This window comes from Varroa destructor, unplaced genomic scaffold (genome assembly GCF_002443255.2).
Source record: "Varroa destructor unplaced genomic scaffold, Vdes_3.0 BEIS01000007.1, whole genome shotgun sequence".
Classification (NCBI taxonomy): Eukaryota; Metazoa; Arthropoda; class Arachnida; order Mesostigmata; family Varroidae; genus Varroa; species Varroa destructor.
This window is the reverse complement of record NW_019211460.1, coordinates 13,887,149-13,912,192: the sequence shown is the minus strand read 5'-3', so window position 1 is coordinate 13,912,192 and position 25,044 is coordinate 13,887,149. Positions and strand designations below refer to the sequence as shown.

The 25,044-nt window shown below is 42.4% G+C and overlaps 2 protein-coding genes and 2 long non-coding RNA genes across 6 annotated transcripts in view; 2 read left to right on the top strand and 2 right to left on the bottom strand.

Annotated features, from left to right (window-relative positions):
- Positions 1 to 25,044, bottom strand: part of LOC147754348 (uncharacterized) — a 180,956-nt gene that overhangs the window by 5,249 nt on the left and 150,663 nt on the right. The window contains exon 4 of one of the 2 annotated variants that reach the window (XM_086974154.1): positions 16,228 to 16,457. In XM_086974154.1, the coding sequence (XP_086830280.1) occupies positions 16,228 to 16,457 (230 nt within the window). Of the gene's footprint in view, positions 1 to 15,855; positions 16,458 to 25,044 lie in introns of those variants that run through there. The other variant, XM_086974153.1, reaches the window with a different exon arrangement.
- Positions 1 to 25,044, top strand: part of ush (Zinc finger protein ush) — a 186,830-nt gene that overhangs the window by 33,133 nt on the left and 128,653 nt on the right. The gene's annotated exons all lie outside the window — the stretch shown is intronic.
- LOC111253691 (uncharacterized) lies at positions 23 to 2,348 on the bottom strand. The gene is made up of 3 exons (XR_002674774.2): positions 1,724 to 2,348; positions 1,105 to 1,226; positions 23 to 540 (listed from the first exon to the last, which is right to left on the bottom strand). It is a non-coding gene; the product is annotated as an uncharacterized LOC111253691 (long non-coding RNA).
- On the top strand, positions 7,586 to 24,939 carry LOC147754349 (uncharacterized). The gene is made up of 2 exons (XR_015316455.1): positions 7,586 to 11,031; positions 15,263 to 24,939. It is a non-coding gene; the product is annotated as an uncharacterized LOC147754349 (long non-coding RNA).

Below are 25,044 nucleotides of genomic sequence, written 5' to 3'. Positions count from 1 at the left end.
CCACAAAACAGAAAAATCCGGCTGGCTGAAGTTATTTTGAAATTTTCGATGACAACTCACTTCGCTTAGCAAACTAGAAGCAATACGATATCAGTGATTCCGCGATACTAATGATTTGACTAAATCGCCTAGAGAGACGAACTAGCTCGCTTAAATAAGTAAAAACAGTAAATGATAAAAAATGAAAAAAAAAAAATACTAACAAGACAATTGGATATAACAATGGTAAACATGGCATTCTTTATGAAACGCCCATACGGGTGTTTTTACTAATAACCATATTCGTTCTAAGGTCAGACCCGGTCATCGAAAACTGCGAATTACTTAACACTTAAATAAAAACACTGATTTATCCTCGGCACTTTGCTATAGACAGGTACAATTCATTTTGTTCTCTTGAAAAGAAATTTCTCATTGTTAACGTTCAACGAAAAACCCTTAAAAAGCAATATTAAATAGTAAAAAGCTTATTTGCTGTTACAAGTTAACTTCTAGCTAGGTTTCAGTCATTTTCGGGTAGAAGCGCAGGAACGAAGTTGCCTGCAAAAGATATCCAGAAGAAACTTAAATAGATTAACGAATTATGCCTCCAAAAAGTCCTCCAATTATGGAGATCCTATAATTTTTCAGATTTATGGACGCAGCAAGTTATAACGGTTTGTATGACAAGGCTTAGAGATAGTCTTCGTGATAGAGTAGCGGGTAACGTATTTGCCTGCTAATCTTAAGGACATGTTGTAGTCTAAGTTTAAACTCGGACAATGGCCTACGAATAGCGACACCTAAAATAAAACTCGAAATAGATTTCAAATCGTCTCAAATTTATGAGAGAATGTTCGATAAATACTTGTTAGGAACTTGGCTAAACAAAACGTGATTCTGTTATTTAGCGTACTTTCAGATACTCTTTGTGGGGTTCCTTTAAGTTCGGCGATCCCTACGGATCAGCTGTACTTGCGAACTTCTGAGCAAATCGTAACGAGAAATCGACACCAAGATGTAGATCAGGACACAGGGCCGAGTATCAACAAAATGAAAGCGAATCTCATTATGGACGTATCCAGTATAATTTACATTGAAAACTTTTCGACAAGGTCCTCTTACTGAGCGGTCTTTTTCCGGTCAGGATGCCAGCTGTAGCTGCGTATTTTAGCATAACGTTCAGTCTAGAACCAGGCGAATTATCGGTGGCTTCAAACGAGTCGTGGTAATGGGCAGACGGTTAACTGTCGGGGAAAAAAGACCTATGAAAGTGCGATGATAGCCTGTGTCTTTTGTCAGCACTATCAGCTGAGAAAAATTAGATTTCGCTCACACCTGCCCTGCAGCTGTTATCTGTCGTTTTTCTAATGGTAAACGAAATGCAATGATTGTAGAAGTGGCAGTGATCAAAATGTCAGCGTGTCTTCGGACGCCCGCCCAGAAGAAACAACGAACGCTAGTTATTAATAATTTCTTGTCGGTCTTGTATAGCGTTATTGACAGAAACGTTATATCGACATAATTCTTTTGAGCCCTATTTTTGTTACTATTACATCTCAAATAACGTGTGTGTACCGTTATGACAAGCCGTCTAGTCTTCCGGTGTCATCGTATATACATACATATATAATGGCAAACTGAATTGGTATTTATCGTAACGTAATGCACTTTCGCTATGAGGTATATAAACCACTGCTCTCTCACAGGCCAAACGTTTAGCCTAATAGGAACATCTACTTACAATCGTGGCGATACGCATCGGCGCACAGAAGAAGTAACGAGTCTTCCGGCCTAGATACAACGAAGCTTGTCGATCTATTTGCATGGAGCCGCATCCTGTGACTTGCTACTGGCCGTATCTAAGTTCATAAGCGATGATTGTTAAACATATAGAAATGGTATATATCAGGAAGAAAGAAGCTGTCGAAAAACTTCATCCCCCGAATGATGTCGAACTTACACAAAGTGGGCAGGCGGGGCATGGTCGACAGCTGCGTTCGAATAGAACGAGCCGTTGTCAGCCTATAAAATAATTCTAAGTAAACTATGACAGCTTTGTCAATTTACTACCGGCACAATGATCTGTAATATTTTGACATAGTTTTCCATTTCAAGCGCATACGTACTTCCATTGGCGTCAGTTGATCAGCGGTGACGTTATTGTGCTAGTTACGGCCGCATCAGAATGTGCCTTTGCTACAATTATTACTAAATGTGCTTGAATACGTCATTTACGCGCACGGAAACCCTTGTGGAAAATAAGATATAATAGGTAACTTGATTAGCACACCTGAAGAGACTGATGATAACGATTAGTAACAATGATGACTAATTTCGTAAAATTCAAGACGAAGTTACGACTGCAGTTGATGCTGCCGCAGATGATTCAGTATCCAGTGGCTCGTACCATCCAGTTAACTGTAATGCTTGTCAGCGGCTACGCTAAACACCACAAGATTTTTTACTTATGCGAGACTAAGTTGGCCGAAATTGAAAAACAGAGACTCACAAACAGAGACAACGGTCCAATTGCTAACCCTCCGATATTGATAAGGACAACACCTGATGGCTTCGATAACTTCCTTCCCTCAGACTGCCCCCATCCTAGACACCAATCATTCGCGTAGTAGGGCACCTTTCTACAAGCGGTTGCTACTGCCGACGCCGTTGTTGCCGAACGAATAAAGCGTAGAACATTCTCATCAGCCACCATGGTAACGGCTGGACGGGCCAGGCCGAGCGTGTATTGGCATCAAGCGAACGGCAGGTCTCAGTTACCGTGACGTATCACTCCTGGCGCAGTCATTACGACCGGTAGCGTCCAACATCGGACACAAGCTGTTCACAGCTATCCGGCAGTAATAAACAACAACAATAACAAACAATAATATCAGACGTCGAGGTCGCGGCTGTACCGAAATGCCCGTTCAATCAGCGTCTACGCTCCTGATGCTGATGCGAACGAATGCTACAAACTATTGCAGTAGCAGAAGCCATAACAAGTGCGCGCGCGCTATTACAGTTGCGGTAGGCAACAATGATGCGGTACGATGGCACGATGAGGCACTATAGCTTCGTAACGCACGACTATATTACGTATCCTGTTCGTCCGGTCGAAGATCATGACTTTCATTAAAAACTTCTATCGATTGGGTGGCCGTCCTCCGAATCGTATGGGTGTTGACGATAAACTGTACTGCAGAACATCGACTGCCCTGCCCTTAGGTCCGCCGAACGCCGAGCCGTGGTGAAAGCAGAAACGCGACGGCCGGAGCGCTAGGTCAGTATTAAATACTGCAAGCATTTCGTCTACCACGATCTATCTATGTCGGCAGGCCTGTTCGTGTCCTACCGCAACGGGCTAAAGCGCTTCTCGACTACTCGCGGAGCTTCGCTCTTATGTCCGCATGCCTCGGAAATATGAATGTTCCTTAAGAGTTGTGACATTCGTGTGTGGTTCCTACTTCGTTTGTTATGGACCGTTGAAGTATCTCGCTTATCTCGGAGTTAGATACTAGACGCGTTCGTTCGCAGCACAGATTTCTAAGCGACTGTTCTGCTGTGGGATGGTTCCATTTTTGCACTAGTGCTATAGGGCGTGCTTCGCACTAATAAAATACTGCCCTAGTCGCTCGCTTGAGATAGCGCCTGCGGCAGAGGTTGTTGCGTCTGCCGATATTGCAGTAGGCGTTGACACGTATGATTGTTGCTATTTTTACTGTTCCTTGCAAAGCATTCATAAATTGAATCGTGTCACGAGCTGAGAGATAACCATACGGGTAACGCTGACAACATTCGGCATAGGTGTGACTTCATAACACAGTTTACAGTGCAGTAAGGTAATCATTGCCATAGATGCAGAGAAGACAACGTACGATGACTGCAAGCCTAATACTACTCAAGTGCTCTATATGAAGGCAGCGGTACGATTTTTTCGTCATGAGTGGCATCAATTCATGTTATTGACATGAGGTGTCTATGCTTGATGCCTGCCGATGATGCATCTCTTTATATGCTTAAGCTTTAAACCATTAATATATGGGAATAGCTGTATGCTAACTGAAGGTAGCAGCACCTCATTCAACTAGGTTTTAGGTCATATCCATCAATCATGAACGTATTTTCTATCGATCAGCTGAGAGCTTGGCGTAGGTTAACGAACACTCGAATGAGGTATATGTCGTGGCCAGTCATAATATGCAACCAAGGTATCTTTACTACACTACCTGCACCAAATGTGGCGTTACATGAAGCTGCCAGATTATGGTAGTAACCGTTAAATTAAAAGTGCCGAGAATACCGTGATGGATAGTGTTGAAGTGCCTGCTACAAGTATTCCTAATCAGTAGTCATTTTTCCCATCAAAACTGATCAAATGAAGTATTAAAACAGACACGAAGATGGACCAGCTATTATTAGACGAGCGACTATGGTGTTTTACAGCCAGGCCTTGCCGTCTTATCGCAAAACGCATGGGAATCAACGCCAAACGTATCATTATTCATAGTGTGAAAGCTTTACGCCGTCTACCTTCTGAGCTGAGTTAAAATCTTTGAGTCTGCGTTATGTGTACATACGTTTGTCATTTTTTGTATCAGTTACCACGCGATTATTTTAGCTATTAACGAGAAAATTGCATCTATTTTTAAAATACAGCGAAAAAAAACTGCCGTGACATATGGGCCGATGGCAGAGGAAATTTTAGTGTGACCTATTTATTGTCGTTTGTTCTCTGTAGATCACGCTTTTTTTTTGTGCGCATTATTGTAATTGCCATCTCTGTGTGTACATATAAATAGATGATCAGGCAGCCACGTGTCCAGTGGCCTGGGATAAGGCTCGCAATCGCTGATTGCATCTCAGAACGATTTCCTACGTGCTATTGATGTTATCCCTTAAAATGTATTTTGTAAGAAATCACGCCAAGGCACAGGTTAATACAGGTAAATGCAAATGAAAAAAAAATTATATTAGAGGAAAAATTTAGGTAATATAATTACAATAAATAAACGGCGAATATATTTTTACGTTACGATTAATCGAAAAATTATATATTACTCATAATTTCTACCGCACAAGCGGAACTATCGTAATAGTCTGCCATAGTTAACAGCTCCCTTAAAATAACACACCAATTAACCAAACAATAGATAAAAAAAAAACAATATGGCGTCGTTTTTGTACGTTACACTCTGAGGTTTGTGATGGATGTCCTAATCATATTGCAGAGCGCAGGAAATTGGTTGCTTCTTCGTTGTTACCGTAGCTCAAAATGCCACCCTACTTCGCATTCGACATTATCGCGTTAATCAATGTTTCATTTACATGATCTAGATGTCGCTGTGGCTTTTCGTCCATGATCACCCCCCTTTTCTCTCCCAACCGTTCACCTCATCGCAGTTCCGATCTCTTCTATCTATTCCACGGTTATTTGATCACAGCCATCGACGTTTATCGGGTAGAAAGAAGTTTATCTTTCATTGGAAACTATGTTCAGCGTTGATTAGAAGGCTTGCTGTTCGTTTCGTTCATGCTTACGACAAACATCGTTTAGAAATAACTCGGGGAACACATCGGCGACGCTGTCGAGTTATATTGTATGTATTAGCAGCAATCGTCGCACCTGGCGATGCACACGAGGAGCGTTTATGTACACCAATAGCTGTTCCATGTCCGCTAGTCTACCGGCCGCGATGTAAGGGCTCAGCTGTTCGCGCCGTTTGTAATTGGTTTTGTGTGTGCACTGACGCTATAGCGATCCGACGAAGGCGGCAGTGGACGGACCTGTGGGTGACGGCGCTCGTAGCAACGGCGACAGTAACTGCCGTTTTCAACGAACACAGACTAAAACATACAACTCGCAGACTTGGACATTGGCGCTACTAAAACGATGCGTTTGGTTGCTCGGCGCTGCTTTAGTGCTCTATCGATGGGGCCTTTCGGTGATTAATGAATGAATAAAGGAAAATCAGTCGCGGCGGCGGCGGCGGCAGCAGCAGGAGGGTAGACTGCGGAAAAACGAGGAGGAGAGACAAACAGGAGAAAAAAGGGAAGTGACAAAAAACAGAAATAGTCCTCGCAAAGGAACTGGATCACAAACGCAGAGACAAACGAGCATAAAACGGCCAGACAAAGCCGAAGAGCGATTAAGTAGGTACCAGCAAAAAGCGCACTGGTATCTGTTGACGGAGGCAAGAAACTATGACGTTAACTCGGCAGTAAAGTTACCGCGCAGGAAATTTCAAAAAGATATCGTCTCCCGGATCTCTGCAATTGGTTGAATCTGCTGATTCAGAAGATACATGGAAGTGTATTAAATACAAGTCGTGTTTACAGGAAAAAAATTATGATGAAACGCCTCTACTAGCGAACGCGCACGCAGACCTCCCATGTTACAGGTTTTGTAAAGTGTCAAGCGACCCGCAAGATTGGGTGCACAATGCGACGAAAAGTAGCAGCCTGCTGCCGCAATGCCTGCCTGAACAAGGTTTTTAGTCGGAGCACAAGAAATCGCTTTATCAAACAGTAAATTACGTTCCATGTGGTCGCTAAACTGATCGGCCAACCCCGATCTAGCTCGTTCACATATCAAAACTAAGTACGACGAAAAGCTTCGTTAGAGAGACAACGAGTGTAACCAATTGGTGCTGTTATCTGGTCACTCGATATAAATTATTTTGTTGCCTTCGTTCTTATAGTTACAGGGCGACGTTGCAAAGTATCACAGCCTATGTTGGTGATAAATTAATAGCTGAAATAGCAAAAAATGGCAGGTCTACATCGTTAAGAAAAAATTCACGTGGCTGTTATTTACAGCCGTGTGGAGGGAAGACATCGAAACCTCTGGAGTTGTTTGGGTGTCTGTGTTCAGAGCCGACCCTTAAGAGGATTTTTTTCGATTGTTTTGATCTTAAATGGTGTCGAAATTGAAGGACGGTTTGAGAGTATCCCTGATTTTTTTTAGTTAGCAGCGGTATCAGTGAACGATGATGTGTTACTGCCGTCGGGCTGGCTTAAATTTATAGTGTAGGGATACAGGTACACAATTACTTGATCACTCGCTAGGTTGGTAGCGATAACCCCTTTTTTCGGCCGCGTATTATAAACACGTAGCATTATTTTGTTAAAAACACGATGACGTAAGGGAAATAGTTGGACAGGGATGCGGTGAGAGTTAGTTGCTGGAATGAACTGCTTGTTGTTTTTTTCTTCGTTAAACCGCGCTTTGTATCGCCTCTCGCAGACTCTTATAGGGAAGAGTAGAGGGTTTTTTTTTGCAATTGAAGTTCATTTTAACCTATTTGGAATGTGATTTAGTTTGGTCGAGTAACTTTGTGGTGCACCATTAAAAGTCACTTGGCTGGCCATTCATCCTCGCTGAAAACCAGGCTTGATGCCGTTGAGGAAATGTATTTTAGAATTTAGAATTGGCTTCACGAGTTACTCCACAAAGTTAGCCTGCAAAGTTACAAAGAGACGGAAGTCTGTCAAGCAAGTACGTTGATTAATGTAGTAGTTTATCTATATACCATTGACTACTTGAGGTATTAGCAAACTAATAATCACGTTCTAATATGTGTTTCTAATGAAGGAGATCTTTCCAAAGACGATTTTATTCCTTTCTGGCAAAGTTTATCTATTCAGGAGTATGACGATTCTGAGTCCTAACGCGTTCTAAATAGTATCGGCCGAATCGTCTGAGTAGTAACAATCAAGGACTACATTTAACAGGGCATAAAATTACGATAACTGCAAGATCGAATCTGAAAAACTAGTAAGTAAACCTAACGATATCGAAAAAGCTTATATACTACAGGCATGTAGAGGCCTAATAGTAGGCAAAAAAAATGATACCTAAGCAAATACAAAATGAAATTCAAAACCATCCTGCATTGGAGCCTATTTATTAACTATAGGCTTTGTTACTTTTGATTTTTTTGCCATCTTTCATAAATTAGCCTCACAACAAAAGAGTATACGTGTACATGTGACCAGAAAAAAACGTTTCGCATAATTTTCTTACGGCGAAATGTATACGGCTGTTTCTTTTTCAGTACAAAACATTTAAAACCATGTCACAATGTCGACTTCTGCTGCATATCAGAACGAAGAAGCTCTTAATGCATCGGAACCAACTGATAAAGACATTCACCAAGATCTCCTATAAGCTATTAAATATTTTCTGAGCTGTATTGTATAATGTATGCTCTTAGTGGAGCCCTCCATGACGAACCGACTCGGGGGTGCAATAGCCGCTCAACGGGGAGTTAATATACAAAAATCACTTAGCTAACTACTATACGGTTCTGTTAGGATACTTGTTGCTAATTGATTAACATTGAGTACGTGTAGCCAACCAATAATCTTATATATATATATATATATATATATATAGTAACGTCCTTAGTTAGGTAAGGGCCTGTAGCTATAAGAGGCTAAAATGAAGGCAAATATGTTGAAGGAGTGCTACTATCTCATGCACTGATTTTTATTACTTTATTAGATATCTGACAATTGACGGCAGATGTAGTCCCAATAGAGCTGAAACAGCCTAATGGATATAAAATGCACGAATTGTTGTCATTACTTATATGGGGTGAGATACTGCAAACTGGTAAGTTCGTAACTTCTCTTCATGGGTGCATTTGTTGACGATTTTAGAAATTTTCTATCGATAATCGTAGAATAATAATACACTAGAAGCTTAACCTCTAACAGAGCCGAAAAAAGTAACAGAAACAAAATATTTGAGGGTTTACGTTATCGCAGAGAAGTTTTAGTGCTTCACTGTTCATATTGGATAGTGAATGCAGGTCGACCATCATCTTCCCCAGCAAACCCATTGTAGATATGTCAGTACGGAAACTTCTGGCTCTGAATTTTTTTCCTATTGAATTTTCACTGAAGTAATGACATGATCATTATGATCTGTTTCCTTAATTTTTACACAAACATTCGCAAATATAATAGAGTCTGGGAATACAAGCGAAATTTTTTTTTAAACAGTAATTATTTTTCAGATAAAAATCTTCTAAATAGAAATTTAGCTTCATTAAACCTTTTTGTACCGCACCGTATACTGCAGTAAAAGTCAATGCGTAATTTAATTTGGGTTTATTTCGCCACCAGTATTAACGTGATTCTCTTATCCTCTCTTGAGTATCGGTCCGAAGTCCCAATCCGGATCCCCTGGCGCTCACTAATCACTGTACTTTTAGTGAAGACACGAATACATTTCAAATAACTCTTGAATATTCTCCTAAACCTTAGTATCTCCATCTCTCTCATTATACATTAATTACTTTTTTTTAATAGTTATTTCGCCACTGGACTGTAATGAGCGGTCATGACAATAAACATATACAAATCTATATAAGCTTCTAATTGTACACTAGCGCCTCGCATACCCCAAATCCGTTCAAACCCCTCAAAGTTATACATGCGTAAGAGGAAAAAAATCCTATCTTCCAGCCCCCCGGCATTTCGACCATTCGATGTTGTTACCACCACCTGTTCCATCAAGTAATTAGCACGCATTGGGTAAAGGTATTTGTCGACGTACGGTCTGCCTGTTTATCCGTTCGCCTATCATCCGCGCGCGTGTACTCTCTGCTATCATTCGTTTTCTCGTTTCTGGACTATCGAATAAGTATGGCCCCTCGACACTTGTAAGCGCGCACTACACAGGCAGATAGTAGTAGTCAATCGCGCACTGGCACTCCCATACTGCCCCGTTGTTGCACTCTGCCCTGGCAGAGGTAGTTCAGGGGGTATACCCTATCTTTATCTCCCCTTTTTTTTTCTCTGTCATTGTCAGAGCACGATGTTCGTTGCGGGGGGAGGGGGGAGCGAGATCGAGCAGGAACACGGTTTTTCCTTTTCGCTTTGCGCTCTCTCAGCTCTTTCTCCTTTCTGTCCCCCTTTCCTCTTTCTCTCCCTCTCCCTCTCCCACCTCTCTCTCTCTCTCTCTCTCTCTACGTTCCTCTCGGTCTCTTTCCTCGTGGCGTGTCCGAGTCTCTTATCGCTGCTGTCGGCCGATTCCCGCCAGTGGACGGCTGCAATGGGTAGCACGAGTAGTTGGCTAGGCTGCGGGTCGCGGGCGGTTTGCGAGGCTCAAGTGATGTCCAGTGGCCCGTCCTCACAGCTTCCCGATTACCCTCGTTCCCGGGAGTGGCTGATGTCGCGCGCGGGCCCCTGGACATCTGTCTATACGCACACATACTGTGTCCGATGAGCTCAGTGGCTTGAACGTTAAAAAGGGCGGCAGCGGCAACGACAGCCGTACCACTAGCGGCCAGTAGTTGTCAGCAATAATAATATCCAAGCGATCCTTCGTCGACGTCTGCTTGGATCGTATGAGTTTGCCGTCGTTGTCGTCGTCGTCGTCGTCGTCGTCGTCGTCGTTGACGATGAGATCGACATCGAAAACACCATCTGCACCATTGCTACACTGCTGGTGGCAGCGGTGGTCATGGAAGCCGCGCGCTAGCATCAGCTGTACAAGCAGCAGCAACATCAGCAGTAGTGGTGTGCATCTGGGCTCCGCGTCATCTTTTTCGCATTAGGGCCGTCTCGTGTGTGAAAGATCTTGTGGACTGGATATCGCCCGATCACTAGCAGCGGCAGCATGCTCCTCTCGGGCACAGGGGTTGTCGTCCACTGGAACTATCGCCGTGGTAACGCCAATCGACAACGTAATAAACGCAAGCACTGGCAATAGTACATAGCTAGTAACTAGTGGACAACACAAGATTTGGGAGCTGCAGGCTGGCTAATGGGAATATGGGGGTTTGAAGAGGCGCGATTAAGCGTCGCTCTATCGGAACGGCGTTGTTCGTAATAAAACGTGGACGACAAACGTGAATAAGTTGTGTGTGAACTTGCGTGTGCATATAGTTTGTGGGTTAACCAGCTGCAGTTCCAACGAATTGACTGTGGCGTGTTCTGCTTCTAAGAGGCTGCTACTGGAAATGAAGTACAACATCCTGAAGGTGGCTGATGATCTGGTGAAGTGTTGTGATAACGTTTGCAGACGAGGTTTAATGAAAGGTAAATAGCCGAAATAGGAACGTTCACCTGGTAATATACCATAGATATGTGTATGAATTTGTCTGTTCACTAGATATATATCTATGTAAAAAAAAAAAATAGATCGTATAGAAACTTTTTTGTTTGGTGACTACTAGTTTTGTGGGGTTAAAATCAATGTGCGTCTACTTAATCATGTGCTATGGTGCCAGGAGCTCGTCAGTTTATTGTTAGTCAAGGGTGTCGCGTGCAGTCGGCTAGTCTGATACGCTGAGAGCTTAATTTACTTTAGAGTTCATGAACGACTGCAGCTGGTATCGAAAAAATTAGATTGTACCAAACGAAGGGACATATAAGTGACCGAAAAAGGTATTTATTTCGTATTTCCAAGTGATTTCATGTATCATAGCACTGATCTGTGTCCGTCGACCATTACCTTAAAACGATTCGGCCATTTTAGGTGACTCGTGTTGCCAACTTTACGTACGTATATGTATAACCGAAACCTGTATTTATAACTGTGTATAAGTTCACATGATACTAGCTGCTTATACAGTCACTTACACATAGCACAAGAAATACTTTTTCAGCAGCTTCAGCTTTAATTAATGTTAACGTTCGTAAGCAGGAAACGTCGACAGGTATGACATTCCTCGCAGATCCGTGTAAGGTAAATCCTCACAGATCACCCCGTATCGTATACATATAGCACACCGAATATCAATTTACTCGGCACCAAAAACAGATAAAATCTGATGGCTATATACCTACTTACTGATCTTAGCCGGAAAACGCGACAGATGAGTCCCGTTTTGCACAGACCGCCTGTCCGGATATGTGACGAATGTTGAAATCACCCTACATTCAACAAGTGATTACACTGCAAACGCCAAACAGCCTGTACGTCACAGAACCTTCACTGAGGGCCCGTTAAATAGCGATAGTAAATGATTAGATCCGATGGGTTTAGCTTAACAAAGACTGCTTCGAGTGGAAAACGCTCGAAGATAAAATTATCAACTTTGCCTAAGTCGATTGTTTTTCACGTAAATCTTCGACTCGTTGACCGGCGCGTTTGCATCATCCGCAGATAGACAGTATCTGATCGCCATAACCTTTATACCGGTTGTTTCCGATTCGTACATTAGCGGTAATGATTCAAAGGTCGGAAAGCGTGTTTCTTAAAAATCAATAACAAAAACAAGTTGCAATCTGTTTTCGATGAAAGTGGCTTGTCAGAGGATTGTCAGATTTGCGCCACCGGTCAGTGCGTACAGCAAACTGATTTAAACGCTAGGTTTAGGGTCTAAATCTGGCTTCGGAAATATTGAGTAATACAGACTGTACATTTTATAAATTTCGAAGCCTGACACGATACCCTGTTCGTCGAGCTAATGACTCTTGTTTCCAGCTAACGCTAGACACTACCTTGTCTCAAGTATATACTAAGCTTGGTTAATTATAGTTAAGAAAAAGTTGCAATAAATATCAGTGAAGGCGCAAAATGAACAATACGATCTTCGTTTAGATACAATGAAGCAAACGTAATTTTCATCGTCCGTCTTGTACTAATTTATGATATTCTACATTTGGTAACGACCGTTGTGAACTAATTGCTCATTTTAAATTGTGAGCCATGAATAGCTCGAACTTTTGACTCTGTCAGACCGAGCCCGTTCGTAGAACTCAACGCTAGTTGTCGCGCGCTGTTCTATCGTGTTCGCCTGGCGACGACTTCACTTTTCCGCAATGATCCGGCAATGACAACCACTTTGATCGCCGGAGCTGTGGGGCAGCCAATGACGTCAATATTCATCGAATAGAACGGAGTTTCGAAGCTTATACGACTCATAAATTTTCTAGCGGTCCTTCTCTCTCCCTCACTGCTCTTCGGATGCGGCAGAGGAAAAGCAACGAAGACGAAAAAGAAGAAATATATGAAGATTAGGTCGTCCCTTGTCATCGTCTTTTCTGCACGTATCCGTACCCGTCCAACATGGCGATTCTATTCTTTAATATAGATATAATACCCTTATTTCGATGCACATATATACATGCACCCATATATTCAAAGGGTTACTACGTAAACTGATCATAGATAATAGTCTGTCGTTCGTTTGGCAATTTCTCGTTCAGTCACGTTGTCTGCAGAGGACGTAATCTCGTTTATGAACGGGATCCGCTTTCGAGACCCGGTGGGCAACAATCGGCAGCGATATCTCAAAGCAAGTGCTAAACGGTCGAACACTATTCTTCTAGTGTGAACTTAAGTACAAATGAGAACTATAGTATTTAAGGAACAATACGTTCATTTTCTGTCTCCACAAACCTCTTTGTCAGATGCTATAGGATTGAGAAAGTTAGTGTTTATCATTCATTGTTCTGCTGTTTTTCGATGAAGACAGATACGAGGACATGTTCTAGACGGCGAATGATGGCCGCAAAATACGGTGATCGCAACTGGAGTGTGAATAGATATACATTTACACAAAAATGTGTGCCTATATATAGATAGTCGTAAATCACGCCTGCAGAAAGGTTCAAGGCCTTTGGCACGGTAAGAGTCAGCTGTTAACGCACTATGAGTAGCAGCCTCACTAGAGACACTAGGCTAGCCCAACGTAAAGGATTACGAGCGAGCATAGAATCAGCTTGACATGGCTACTTCTATTAGTTCTAGTTCCGTGCGTAGTTTATAGAGCCCGTGAAAAATACCCTATCTGGACGACTGGATTAACGAGAAAAGTAACAGACATAATAGGTATGAAGTGGAACTCAGTGCAGGAACCTTATCGACCTCGGCTCTGGTGATAGGCCTATGCTCACATCTGGACCGGAACCTTAGAGCAATATGATACGATAAAAGTCATGGAAACACATGCGTAAACAGTTAGGCTTGCTTTGGAATATTTTGTCAGTTACATCAACTACTTCTGGACTACTAGACATACAAGTTATTATGCAGAATCACGGGAGTGAGTCTAGACAGAGGCTTCAGGCTTTACGATCAGTCAAACTAGCTAGCCTACTGATCTCGCACAGGCGTTGCAATCACCTAAATTATAATGTATTGAAGTTCCGCTAACATAAATGCCTCCATGTAGATGGAGGATGTGCAATGGCGAAAAAACATTGCCCTGCTAATCGACAGTTGAGAAATCAGACGCAAAAGTGATCCGAACATCCCGCAAAATCGAATGTAAGCCGGCTCAAACCACTCATGAGAAAGTCCATGATAAATTGTCCTGGCACCTGGATAATTAGTGACGTACTAAGTAAGTGTAACTTTACTAGTAGAAGCGTTTTATCGTCTCTAGCGAAACACAAGCAAAATAGGATGGAATAATGGTACTTTCCGAATGAGTCAGCTGTGCCATCAGATAATGGTGTTTCGACTCACCACTTCGCTGGACATCGCGGGCCATCATTAAGCAGAAGCGCGCATATTACTAAGTATTGCAGTATACCAACTCCATAATCAGGATTCTATCCGCCTAGTACACTCACATTGGTAAGCTTTTACCCTCCATGTTACCTATTATGACATTGCAATATCGATAGCTTGACGTCGTATAGTACGTAGCGATAATGTAACCGGCCGCTTACTTCTGACGCACGTTAGAAATCGGAGTACTCCTAGCAACTTAAACGAATACTCCGACTGTTACTGCGCACTCAAGGTTCCCACATACGCTTGTACATTTACGTACCTCATCCCTTCGGGCTGCAGCGAAATAATGTTTGTCAATGAACTCAAGAGGAACGACTCGTTTCGAGCTATATTTAAACAGGTCATTTTATTTGCTCTTCAGAGCTATTATTTAAGGGCCCTTATTCGTTCTCACTGTAGGCAAACATGTAGGTAACGAAAATTCTCTTTTTTAGTAGATGTTTATTTTAGGTTGTGGCCAAGCTAATCTCAATATAGGCACAATATGATGTTTCTATGCGCTGAATGAATCATTTACTGGTAGAATACTATTACCGCACGTTTTATGCCCGTCAAAAAATTAACTATAGAAGATAATAATAATTAGCTTTCGGAACGAGCAAATCGTTGCATTAATATTGGTCGGCACTGCCGTAAGTATCGCAGTAATAACACTGCTTCTTGTCTCTTTTTTCCATAACAACTACTGCCAATTTGATAAGAAATATCGAATTAGAGTACTAAAACTTTCGCTCATCGAACGATTAAATTCGCGGAGAGACGCACTGGACTTAATATTATTTTTCTTTGTATATTTCTTAGTGAAGCCGCTGAAGCGTCCGTTGTCATCGCACTTCGTTTGAAAGGCTGCATGATAGTACGCCGACACGCGAGTGGTAAATCGTGACTCGACAGAAGACGCCGGTGTATTCAATAGGAGCGGTATCAGGAATGTTACGTTCTAACTGTGTGTAGAAAAGAAAGGGGTAGCAGCACATCAGCGCAAGAGGCAACGTCCAGAAAAGAAAATTAGTCCCTGACCCCGTGCGATGCTGCGATCGCTCTTCGACTATAGAAGTGATGCCATCGAGTGAGATAAAAATCTGACTTACCATTTGACGAACCTTCATTTCCAGTCATCTATTTAGCTCCTGGACGTTTCTAGCCATTTTTAGCAGAGTTGACGACGAAATATAAACAAAATTAGAATAGGCAGCGTTCAAAGGCGCAGGGACCTAGTGGCGGCCAGGCCAGAGCAGGCCAGACTTCAACAGACATTTGATAGAGCTTACGAGCCGTTTTGTGAAAAGAATTGAATACCGAAAGAAACGGACCGAAAAGAGCGGTCCTAGTTTTAAGGACCAGGTGCATCGAATCACTTGGAAAAAACCTAGGCAATTATGATATGTCAGCGAATAATACGTTGATGCTATTTTCACCATGAGTCAATGAAGGGAATATGAGTTGAAAGGAAAGGCAAATTACTGAATATGATACATGAATGAAACAAAAAAATACATGTAAGCATCAAATAGGTGCCTAATGGACTAGCTGGAAAGTTACATTTGACGACATAAGCGTCGTAAGGACTATGCGTTTCAAAAAAAAAAAACTCATGTTTCAGACACAAGTTGAGAAGATATGAAAATCAAATGTTACAAGGGTTAAAGAAAATACCGACAGTTAGTTTATGAACTAAATGGCAACACACGTCCGTACGTCCTTTCCTATATAAAAGAAATAGTGAGTTCATGGAGGCTTATCATTGGTGCCACTGGTTTACTCACCAAACCCGATGATAATCTGCTTCGGCAATTACGTACACACGACAGGACACCAGACCGAGGTACCAGTTGCGTGCTCTCGCTGCCACGATGTACCCAGGTCGTCGCTTTGTTTGCTCGGGCTTCAGGCAACCAGTTAACGTGGGAAGAGTGGAAATCGATTCGACCAATATAAACAGCGAGACAAACGACGATGGTAGCAGATCTTCTCGGAGCAAAATTAGGAAGGGAAGCTGTAAAATTGCCAGTTTACATACAACTATTATTAGGCGAACACGGAAGCTTACATTACCGTAACTTCTCATACTACTGCAAAAGAGGCTAAATTGAAACTATCGATTAAACAAGTTAGCTGTTCGAGGTATCATCGGCTGTGTCGCGACGTCGGGACTATGTATTTAAGATCAGTCTGTAGGCTAATCCTAGAATGGGACATGGATAGGTCGTGTTAATAGCACGGTTCGATGGAGCGTTAAGGCGCGAAATCATCTGTGAGGGTAAATTCTGTAGTAACGACCCGTTCAGAGGGTTCGAGGCATTGGTACTCAGCGCCAATGCTCATCCTGAGGTAGTCTACTTTTCTTCTATCCGATAGCCCGAAAATCATGGTAGAGTTCGACAAAAGGCATTAAGTTAACTTTACGAATCGTTAGATTTTTAAGGTCGCATCCAGAGGCAGACATACTGGTACAGTACAATGTGACATCCCCTGCCAAATCTCTGAGCGGAAGCCCGTAGTTCTAGTAATAAATTCAGGATGTGAGCAAGTTTTATAAGACTAAAACAGATCCGACTGAAAAAGATAACTAACTGTTAGGATGAAGTTACCACGGGAGAGTTAGTAAGTTGTAAGTACTTGGCAAATCAGCATAACAACTGCAGTCATCAGTGATGAACTAACCATTCGTGAGGTTCTATTAGTAGCAGTTTTAAGTGGATTGTATATTTAGTTAACGTCTATGAACTGCCCAGGATTGATTTCGTTCGTCGACCTTTCGGCGACTCAGGAAGCGGCACGAGCAAGCGGTCTGTGATCAGAAGAAATCAGATACATGTCAAAACAGAGAATGGCATTAATTGAGAAAACGTTGGTACGCCGTCCGAGTTGCCTGACACAAAAAACAGTTTGCTATGGATGCCCGACGGATGCATTATCGAAATCAACTACATATACATCAATGACGGGCCCTAATATATAATAAATTGTATGACTTCAATCTGAGTAAGGGCTCAGTGTCGTCGATAGAGATTGCTAAAATGGACAGTAATAGAGGCGGCGCGATAGCTACCAACGCACACGCAAATTACGATAAGAGTGGTATTAATCAGGGAAGAAGGAGCACAATGGATGGTAGATAGAGAAGCCATCATAGCATTGAATCAATTAATAGTAATTATATTTTTAAAGTCGTGTTGATAAGAATAAAGTATGACCGCCTCACATAGGGTGCGGCCGGGAATTGCAATCGGTGAGTACATCGAGGGCCGGTATGGCCTGTTGTGGAAAATCGCTTGTGGCTAGACAGAGAGCTTCCATACGCTCAATGGCCACCACAGTGAAAACGGTGGTTGGATTTCTGTATAAAAAGCCTAGAAGGTAATGGTAGTATGCCAAGGGGAAGAGGTGGCGATTTCCGAAGCCGAGAGATGGAATCAGCAGCTGGCAGCGTATGCCATTGCTGTCGTTCTCCGACATTGGAAGTTAGACCTCATCGAGCGAAGTAACAAAGCAAAGTTCCTATCTGGCTATTCTGCGTTTTCCATCATTAGTCTAACTGACCATTTCTGACATACCCTAGTGCTGATCAGTGATCAGAGTGTACCGTGCGCTGTGGATAAGCATCTTAAACAGCGCCATTACCGCAACATATAAACTATCGATGTTTGCACTTATCGTTGGTCTGCTTCAGTGTAGGCGTACTGTTTCATTTATCGGGGCGTAGCAATGCCGCTAACAATGCCAGAAGGCTGTTGCACCCACTGGCGATGTCTACGGAAACCAAGCCAGTGCCAAGGGTCAATATCTCCTCGTTAATATCATTATCGTTAGTACAGTTTAACTCAGCAGTCATCAAGACACAGTCCATCAATAATGTACCTTTAAAAGCTATTCTAAGAGCTTGAAAAGTAGACTCGGAACCACCAGAAAAAAATCACTCTTCCTGCAACTGCTATTAGTCAATTTGACTCGATGTGGTTATACAGAGCGCGATAAGATACTGACATCACCTAGGCTGCAGACGGTACCGGGCCTGTTTTTTGCGAAAATCCGTAATTGACGCTTCGAATCATAGGCATATAGTTGGCTCACTAGGGACCTTAGCCGATATGGCGGCTAAGTTCGGCAAGTATAGATAACCCGCCGCTAAAACCAGAAAAGGACTAGAAAAGATTAATTATGAACAAACACTAGCTTGTGTTACATTTGCGTTGACAGATAAATATCGTAGTAAAATACATAGAGATAGACAGGAGAACATTGGGTATGGAAAATCGTTTGTTCGTTTACCGCAACGCATTTCGGTTCGAACGTGTTTTGTGTTTGCGATTGTCAACAGGTGACGACGATTAAAGCTGCAAAACATCAAAGATTTTTTACTTTTTAGTCACGGTTCTGATGATGCTCGGTGCGACACTGTTGTGAGGATAGGCGTAGGTTAGGAACACCCCCTTGCCTGCTCGATCTATTTGCCTGCGTCGAATACGGAACGCGTTGGCACAAGGGCACTGGTAAACGTTCATCAGCGGTGCTCACGCCTGAGAGCTCACAGAAAACAGGAATACAAGCATAACTTACCTGTTACTGTGACGGGGTACGGTATATCGTTGTTGTCCATTATTACGCCCGATCGGGCGTAGCAAACGTCACAGATGTAGTTGCTATCGGGCCACAATAGCAGTTGGCGATTGGTAGATCAGTGGAACGTAACGAGTGTTCCTTGAGTGTGTTTTGTATTATTGATTCACTATGGATACTATAGGGAGAGGCTCGTTTGCACCTGTCAGGGCATGCATGCCTTCCCATTAAGTAAGTGAATCGGCTTTAGGTATATTACGATATGTCGCCGTAGAAGTATGGTACAGTATCGCAGATTATTTTGCTTGGTCAAAAAGTTATCTTGGTCAAACGTATTATGCCGTACGCTGTGCATGCGTGTTAACTAGTTGATAGATCGAGTTCGCTTCTAAGGCATTTCCTCTACAAGCATGCATGGATTGTATCGCATAGAATGACTAGATGTTTTCTAGTAGTCATAAATCACAATGGAACTTGTGTTCCAATTATGATCCCGGGAGTTTGGCGACGCTGGTGACGCGATAACGTACACCGAAGATAAGGCGTGTCGTCGTGCAGTCTAAACATATTAGGAATTCTAGATGTGGCTTTTGTCAGGCCTATGTTTGGCATATTTGGTTCCAATGAGTTCCTCCGCTAATATCGGCTGTAAAATCTAAATTGTAGTAAGTTGATGAAGCCGACTCAGGCTGTATCAAATGTGACCCATATGTTAATTTTGATATCGCGACCCTATCTCGCACAGTCTGCAGTGTGGCAGAATAGGGCAAACAGCTACACTGTATTTTATATGAAGTTATTATATGGGTCTAATTATAATGTCATTATATAGCGTTGAAAAAAAATTTAACTGATTTAATTCATCAACGAGATAGCGGTAAGGCAGTCCTCTATTGAAGACGAACTGTGACCGACTACTACATAAGAATGATTGATACTAGCTAGATTCGACTAGACTTTTCTGCCATCGGTACAGATACATATAATATTATCAGTATCATATTGTCCGTGAGTTACAAGCCTTTCAAACAATGACGATTTAATGATAAGCAAAGCGCTTTACCCTGAAATCTACCAGTACTAATAGCCATCCTTTATCCTGCCCCAAGTGAAAAATTAGCTTTCTGCTTAGGTGATTCTGGGAACGGGCATCTGGCCAATTTCAGATCGAGTCCGGCAGCTTTTTGCCTTTTCATTGTTCATTCAAAGAGTCAGATCTATGGCCATTAGTGGCTAGTCGAAGTCGTTACCAGAGCAGTCATACAAGCTACACATACATATCCAAGTGAATTAGCTCCTATCAAGGCTGTATTTTGCGATAGAATAAACCGCTTCGATAGCAAGAAAATTAAATATTGAGCGTAACGTTGACTGCGAGTTGAATGATAGTACAGAAATGACCAGCCGGCTTGATACAAATTTACGCCAACGAATTAAACGCAATGCACACTTCATAGGTGAGATCCTACTTAAATACAACATCATTTCGTCATAGCACTTGTTCGCGTACTTACTTTTTGACTACCTTCTCCCTGAGAAGGCAGCACTGATAGTTGCCACCGTCCTTAGACTGTTGTACACCGGGAACCCCAAGGCTATCCCCGTAAAAGGGACTGCATACAAAAAGCGTCGTTTGCCACACCCTGTAAACCGTAGGTATCATTTTTGCTTCTTCTTTTTGGCGAATCTGTAGACTCCGTTCGCTACCAGGAGATAACTTCAGGTTTTCTTGTACCTTAAATCATTGAAGTTTGCAAGACTTCAACACAATAGGCCAGCTCCACACGTGATCTACGAAGGGATCACGTCGTTAAAGCACCCGTTCGCTGAGTTGTTGGAATTTAAGCAGGTGAGCTCGAATGGCCCTTAGGATCATCTTAATCTTAGGCATAATCTTTTTCGATCCCCTTTTTACCCAAAGACCTAAAAAATAATACGTCTTACGACAATCAACGGATGGTAGACAAACTTAAGGAAGATATCCATATCGCCATCTTAGAGATTAGCGAAAAAATGGCCAAAATCTGACCTTGAATAAAGTCAAAGGGACCACCTGCCTTATTGATGTTTCAACGAGTCGAGTTTGCCATGGAGACACTTGGTTACTGCTTTTATCGGCGTCATTCTCTGACCGTTGAGACAGTTGAACAAAGGACAGTTGAACCGGGCCGAAGGTTTGGAAAATGGCTAAACTTGTACGATAATCGTTGTATATATTTGTCAGATATTGCATAATTCACCTATACTGTTGGCTATCGTTCGTATCTGTCGAGTAGAGCGGAAACACTTGAAATTTCTTCAATATGAGTGTAAGATTTGCTTTCTTAAGCCTATCCATAAGTGTCTCTTTAAGTACCAAACATTACAAGGACTTGGAACTAGCCAGTTCTTCACCGTGACCGTTATTACCTGGAGACTAGTCACGATCGCCCTCGGCTGGCTTCAGCGTCGTTCATGAAGAACAACTGTGTTCAAATAATCGGCACTCGTCCAAGTCAAATGGTAGATTTCAACTATCCCGAGGCATTACGATATGAACCATCGTACTATGAGCCGCTTAGAGTGGCTACGCCGATTCCTCAGCTGTGTTCCAGTTATGAGCATTTTTAGCAACAAGTTGCCGCCAACACCGTATCGTTGACAAAGCAATCTGCATCTGTTAATACGCCGCCAAAATAAACACACTATTTTGCCATGATCATTATGTCCCGCCGACATCGCTGCCACTGCTGCTGATAATGATTCTGCTGGCACAAAATGTCGAATGGAGCGTCATGAAGATGGAGAATTGTTGTCGTTGTTTCAGAAAATAATCTATGTAACGATCGCGTCGGCCAGAGCGGGGCTGTAGACACAGGCGGCGCGAGAAAATATGGTTAACCGGCGATTACTATCGTTTCGTCTCCCGGACTCGCCTTTAATAGTAATAATAACAATAATAGTTCGAGATGACGAAGGAACGATTCTGTGAAGCGGACATTTTCGACTCGATTGCCTCTGTTTAATCGGCGCTGGCACCGCCGCTGCTGCCATCAGACCCACTAAATGCTGCCCGTTACTTCGGTATAGCGTTCACGCGATCCGACTCGAAATAGTTTGATGTCTTTATCGTGCGAAACAAACCAGACAACTGACGCGGATACACATGTATATATATATGTGTGTGCACGGACTGGACGTGCGCTGTCGGTACGTCTATTGTCGATGTATGCAGAATACGCACGACCCTTCGTCGGTTTTTTTCTTGTTGGTATAACACAATATATATAATCCCTGTTGATCTACTGTCTGTAATCGCCGGTTAGCTTGTTATCCTGCCGTGTTATCGCGTGCTGCCGAGCGTATGACGAGCAGTGATTGCGTGTACGGGCGTCTAAATGTACTTGTGCATTATGAGTTTGCTTGTTGATATCGTGTATGCGCCAGCGAGCTAATGCCAATAGCAGACGAAATTGTAGCTAAGCCTATAGAGATAACGTAACTGCCAATCAATTCGAAAAGCAACGTACGCAGCAGGAGACCGCGAGAAGCTTCATCTGCCACTACTAGAAACGTATCGAGTCTGCTTTTGTCACTGCGAATGATCTTCTTCGTGCTCATGTTAGTTTTGTTGTGAACGTCTGTGCCGAAACTTCGTACTTATATTTAAGCGTCAGAGTTCATCGTAGCCGAACGGCTATGAGTGGCAACCAGCCGGTGAATGATAGAGTCATCTTTTAGCTAGAACCAATTCGGGATGCAGTTATAGCTTGACTTAGATGAACGGCGATGTGCCGGCTTCTCCATGTGTACGTATATGGATACGCATATACGTATAACAGCAGCAGGCGTAAATGGCACCATAAGCCATAGGTGTAATGAAGTCAGACTGTTGGTATTAGATAAAGCATTCGCTTAAGATCGACAACGACCACAGAGGAACGAAGCTAAGAGTCATCTCGTATTTTCAGTTTGGGCGCGTCAAGGTACACTACATACTGTTAGCACTATTGGTAACAGGGCAAAAGTTTCTCAATTATGCTCGCTATCACTCATAAAATTATGTTAATTGCACAAACGAAGCTTGGACAGAACACGCTCGCCCAAGTCCCGTTAGGTCATTTTTAAGTTAGTGTTAAGCTAGTGTTTTCAAGCGTTGCGTCCTTCTTGGATGCAGGTCTTCTGGCGTTCGTTCGTCCGATACTTCACCTTTGACTCTGTATTGATACGCATGAGCTCATTGAGAGTGGCACAGCATACTGCAGCTGTATGGCAATGGAGAAGAATCCAGGTTTATGCTTCGATAAACTTTATGACACGAGGCAGATATGAGACAAAAATTCTACTTGCCTACATAGACATCGTTGATGAAGTACGTCTTATTTTCCCTGTTTTTAATATAAATTTAATTATCGATTTATAGATATCGGAAAGTGAAGAATAAACAAGCCACAATCTGCGACATCTGAACGTATCTCGTAAATAAAAGGGATATATGACTAAAAAGATAACGTCATGGGTGAGATGACCTTTATTTCTTGAGAGAGTACGTTTTTTCTAGAGTGTATTTTCCAGCTGACAGATAGCACTTTAGCTTGGACTCGTTGGACGGATCAAGATGGCGGACTAGTGACAGCATATTTTTTTAACTGGAGCAGCTAATCTGTTTGTTTCAAAAGAGCATTCGAGATGGCGCCACTTAAAATGATTAGAAATGGCCACACAAAGCTAGAATACGGCCATATTTTGCTGTCCTAATGGTTTCGAAATAAGCCAGCGACAGATTGACTGAGAACTAGCTGACGGAACAACCACTGAAATTAGCGCTGAAGTACATACGTTACCCTGACAGACAAAAACCATGCTTGATGCATCTTTAGACTGCAAAATAGAAATTCGGCCTGTTTATTCAGTTAACCACATCGATTATCGTTCCAAGTAGATGCCGTCGTTATCTCTGCTAGGCCCAAATGATCTGGTGAATTCAATAAACCGATAGGTCTTATTTGCACATGAATTGTTAGCATTGTTAGTCCATGAACCCCCCCAGACTTCGTCTTTTAGCCGGCAAAGCCCTACCTATCTCGGGGGGTCCATATTCAAGAGCCGTAGCAGCACCAGCCATCTTATTTGTAAGATGAAATCCAAATGGATGGAGTCTTCGTTTGCCAATGAGACAGATTCGATTTTAATCTATACATTTGATTCGCCAGCGAATTAAAGATATAGATTGAATCGATAAATGAAAAAAAAACAGGCAAAAACAATCAAATAAGAACGGTCTCGAGGGTCTAGAAAATTTCGAAGGTCCTGGTAGTGGTTCAGCGGTAACGTATTTGTTACTAAACGTAAGGACGTATAACACGATCTGGGTTCGAACCGAAACAGAGACGTACTCTATTTCGTGTTGGGAGGAACCAATCGTCTGAGGCAACGCTTACCGACAATACTGATTTATATGTATTTTTATACTTACTGGGCAGAAAAGTGGGTTCCAAAATAAATTGGGGTACAACGATCGGCCCATAAACGCTGCAAAACGATGGCAACTGGATCCTATGTCCTTCGAAAGCTTTGCCTCATGTTAGCTCTGTTTCCGAATCGTTGTTAGGACAAAAGCACCGTTGGCCGGCGTGTGATAGAGGTATGTGAACGGTGTGAGCCTTCGGTTGACGTCAGTGGACGTGCCTGAATCAGACTGATTAGTCCGGATCGAAAATGTTTGTTTTACGTACCAAAATCGTTTAGAATTATCTTCAACTATAGTGATTTAGGGAACCTAAATGAGGTATACTACGATACTTGCTTATTAGTCGATCGGTATAATCGAGTTCTATATAGAACTCGACTTAACCTTAGAACTTACCTCATTAAAACTATCGCTCGTTCGTCGTTGTAATGGAATCGAATAAAATCTTTCACTGTGTACGAACAAAAAAGCTCTAGTCTTCAGTCTTACGTACTGATAAAAAGAATCCCGTACGCGGTGCATATGCTCTAAAAAATTGGCTAATGAAGCAACTTGTTCTTCGAAACAACGCCAA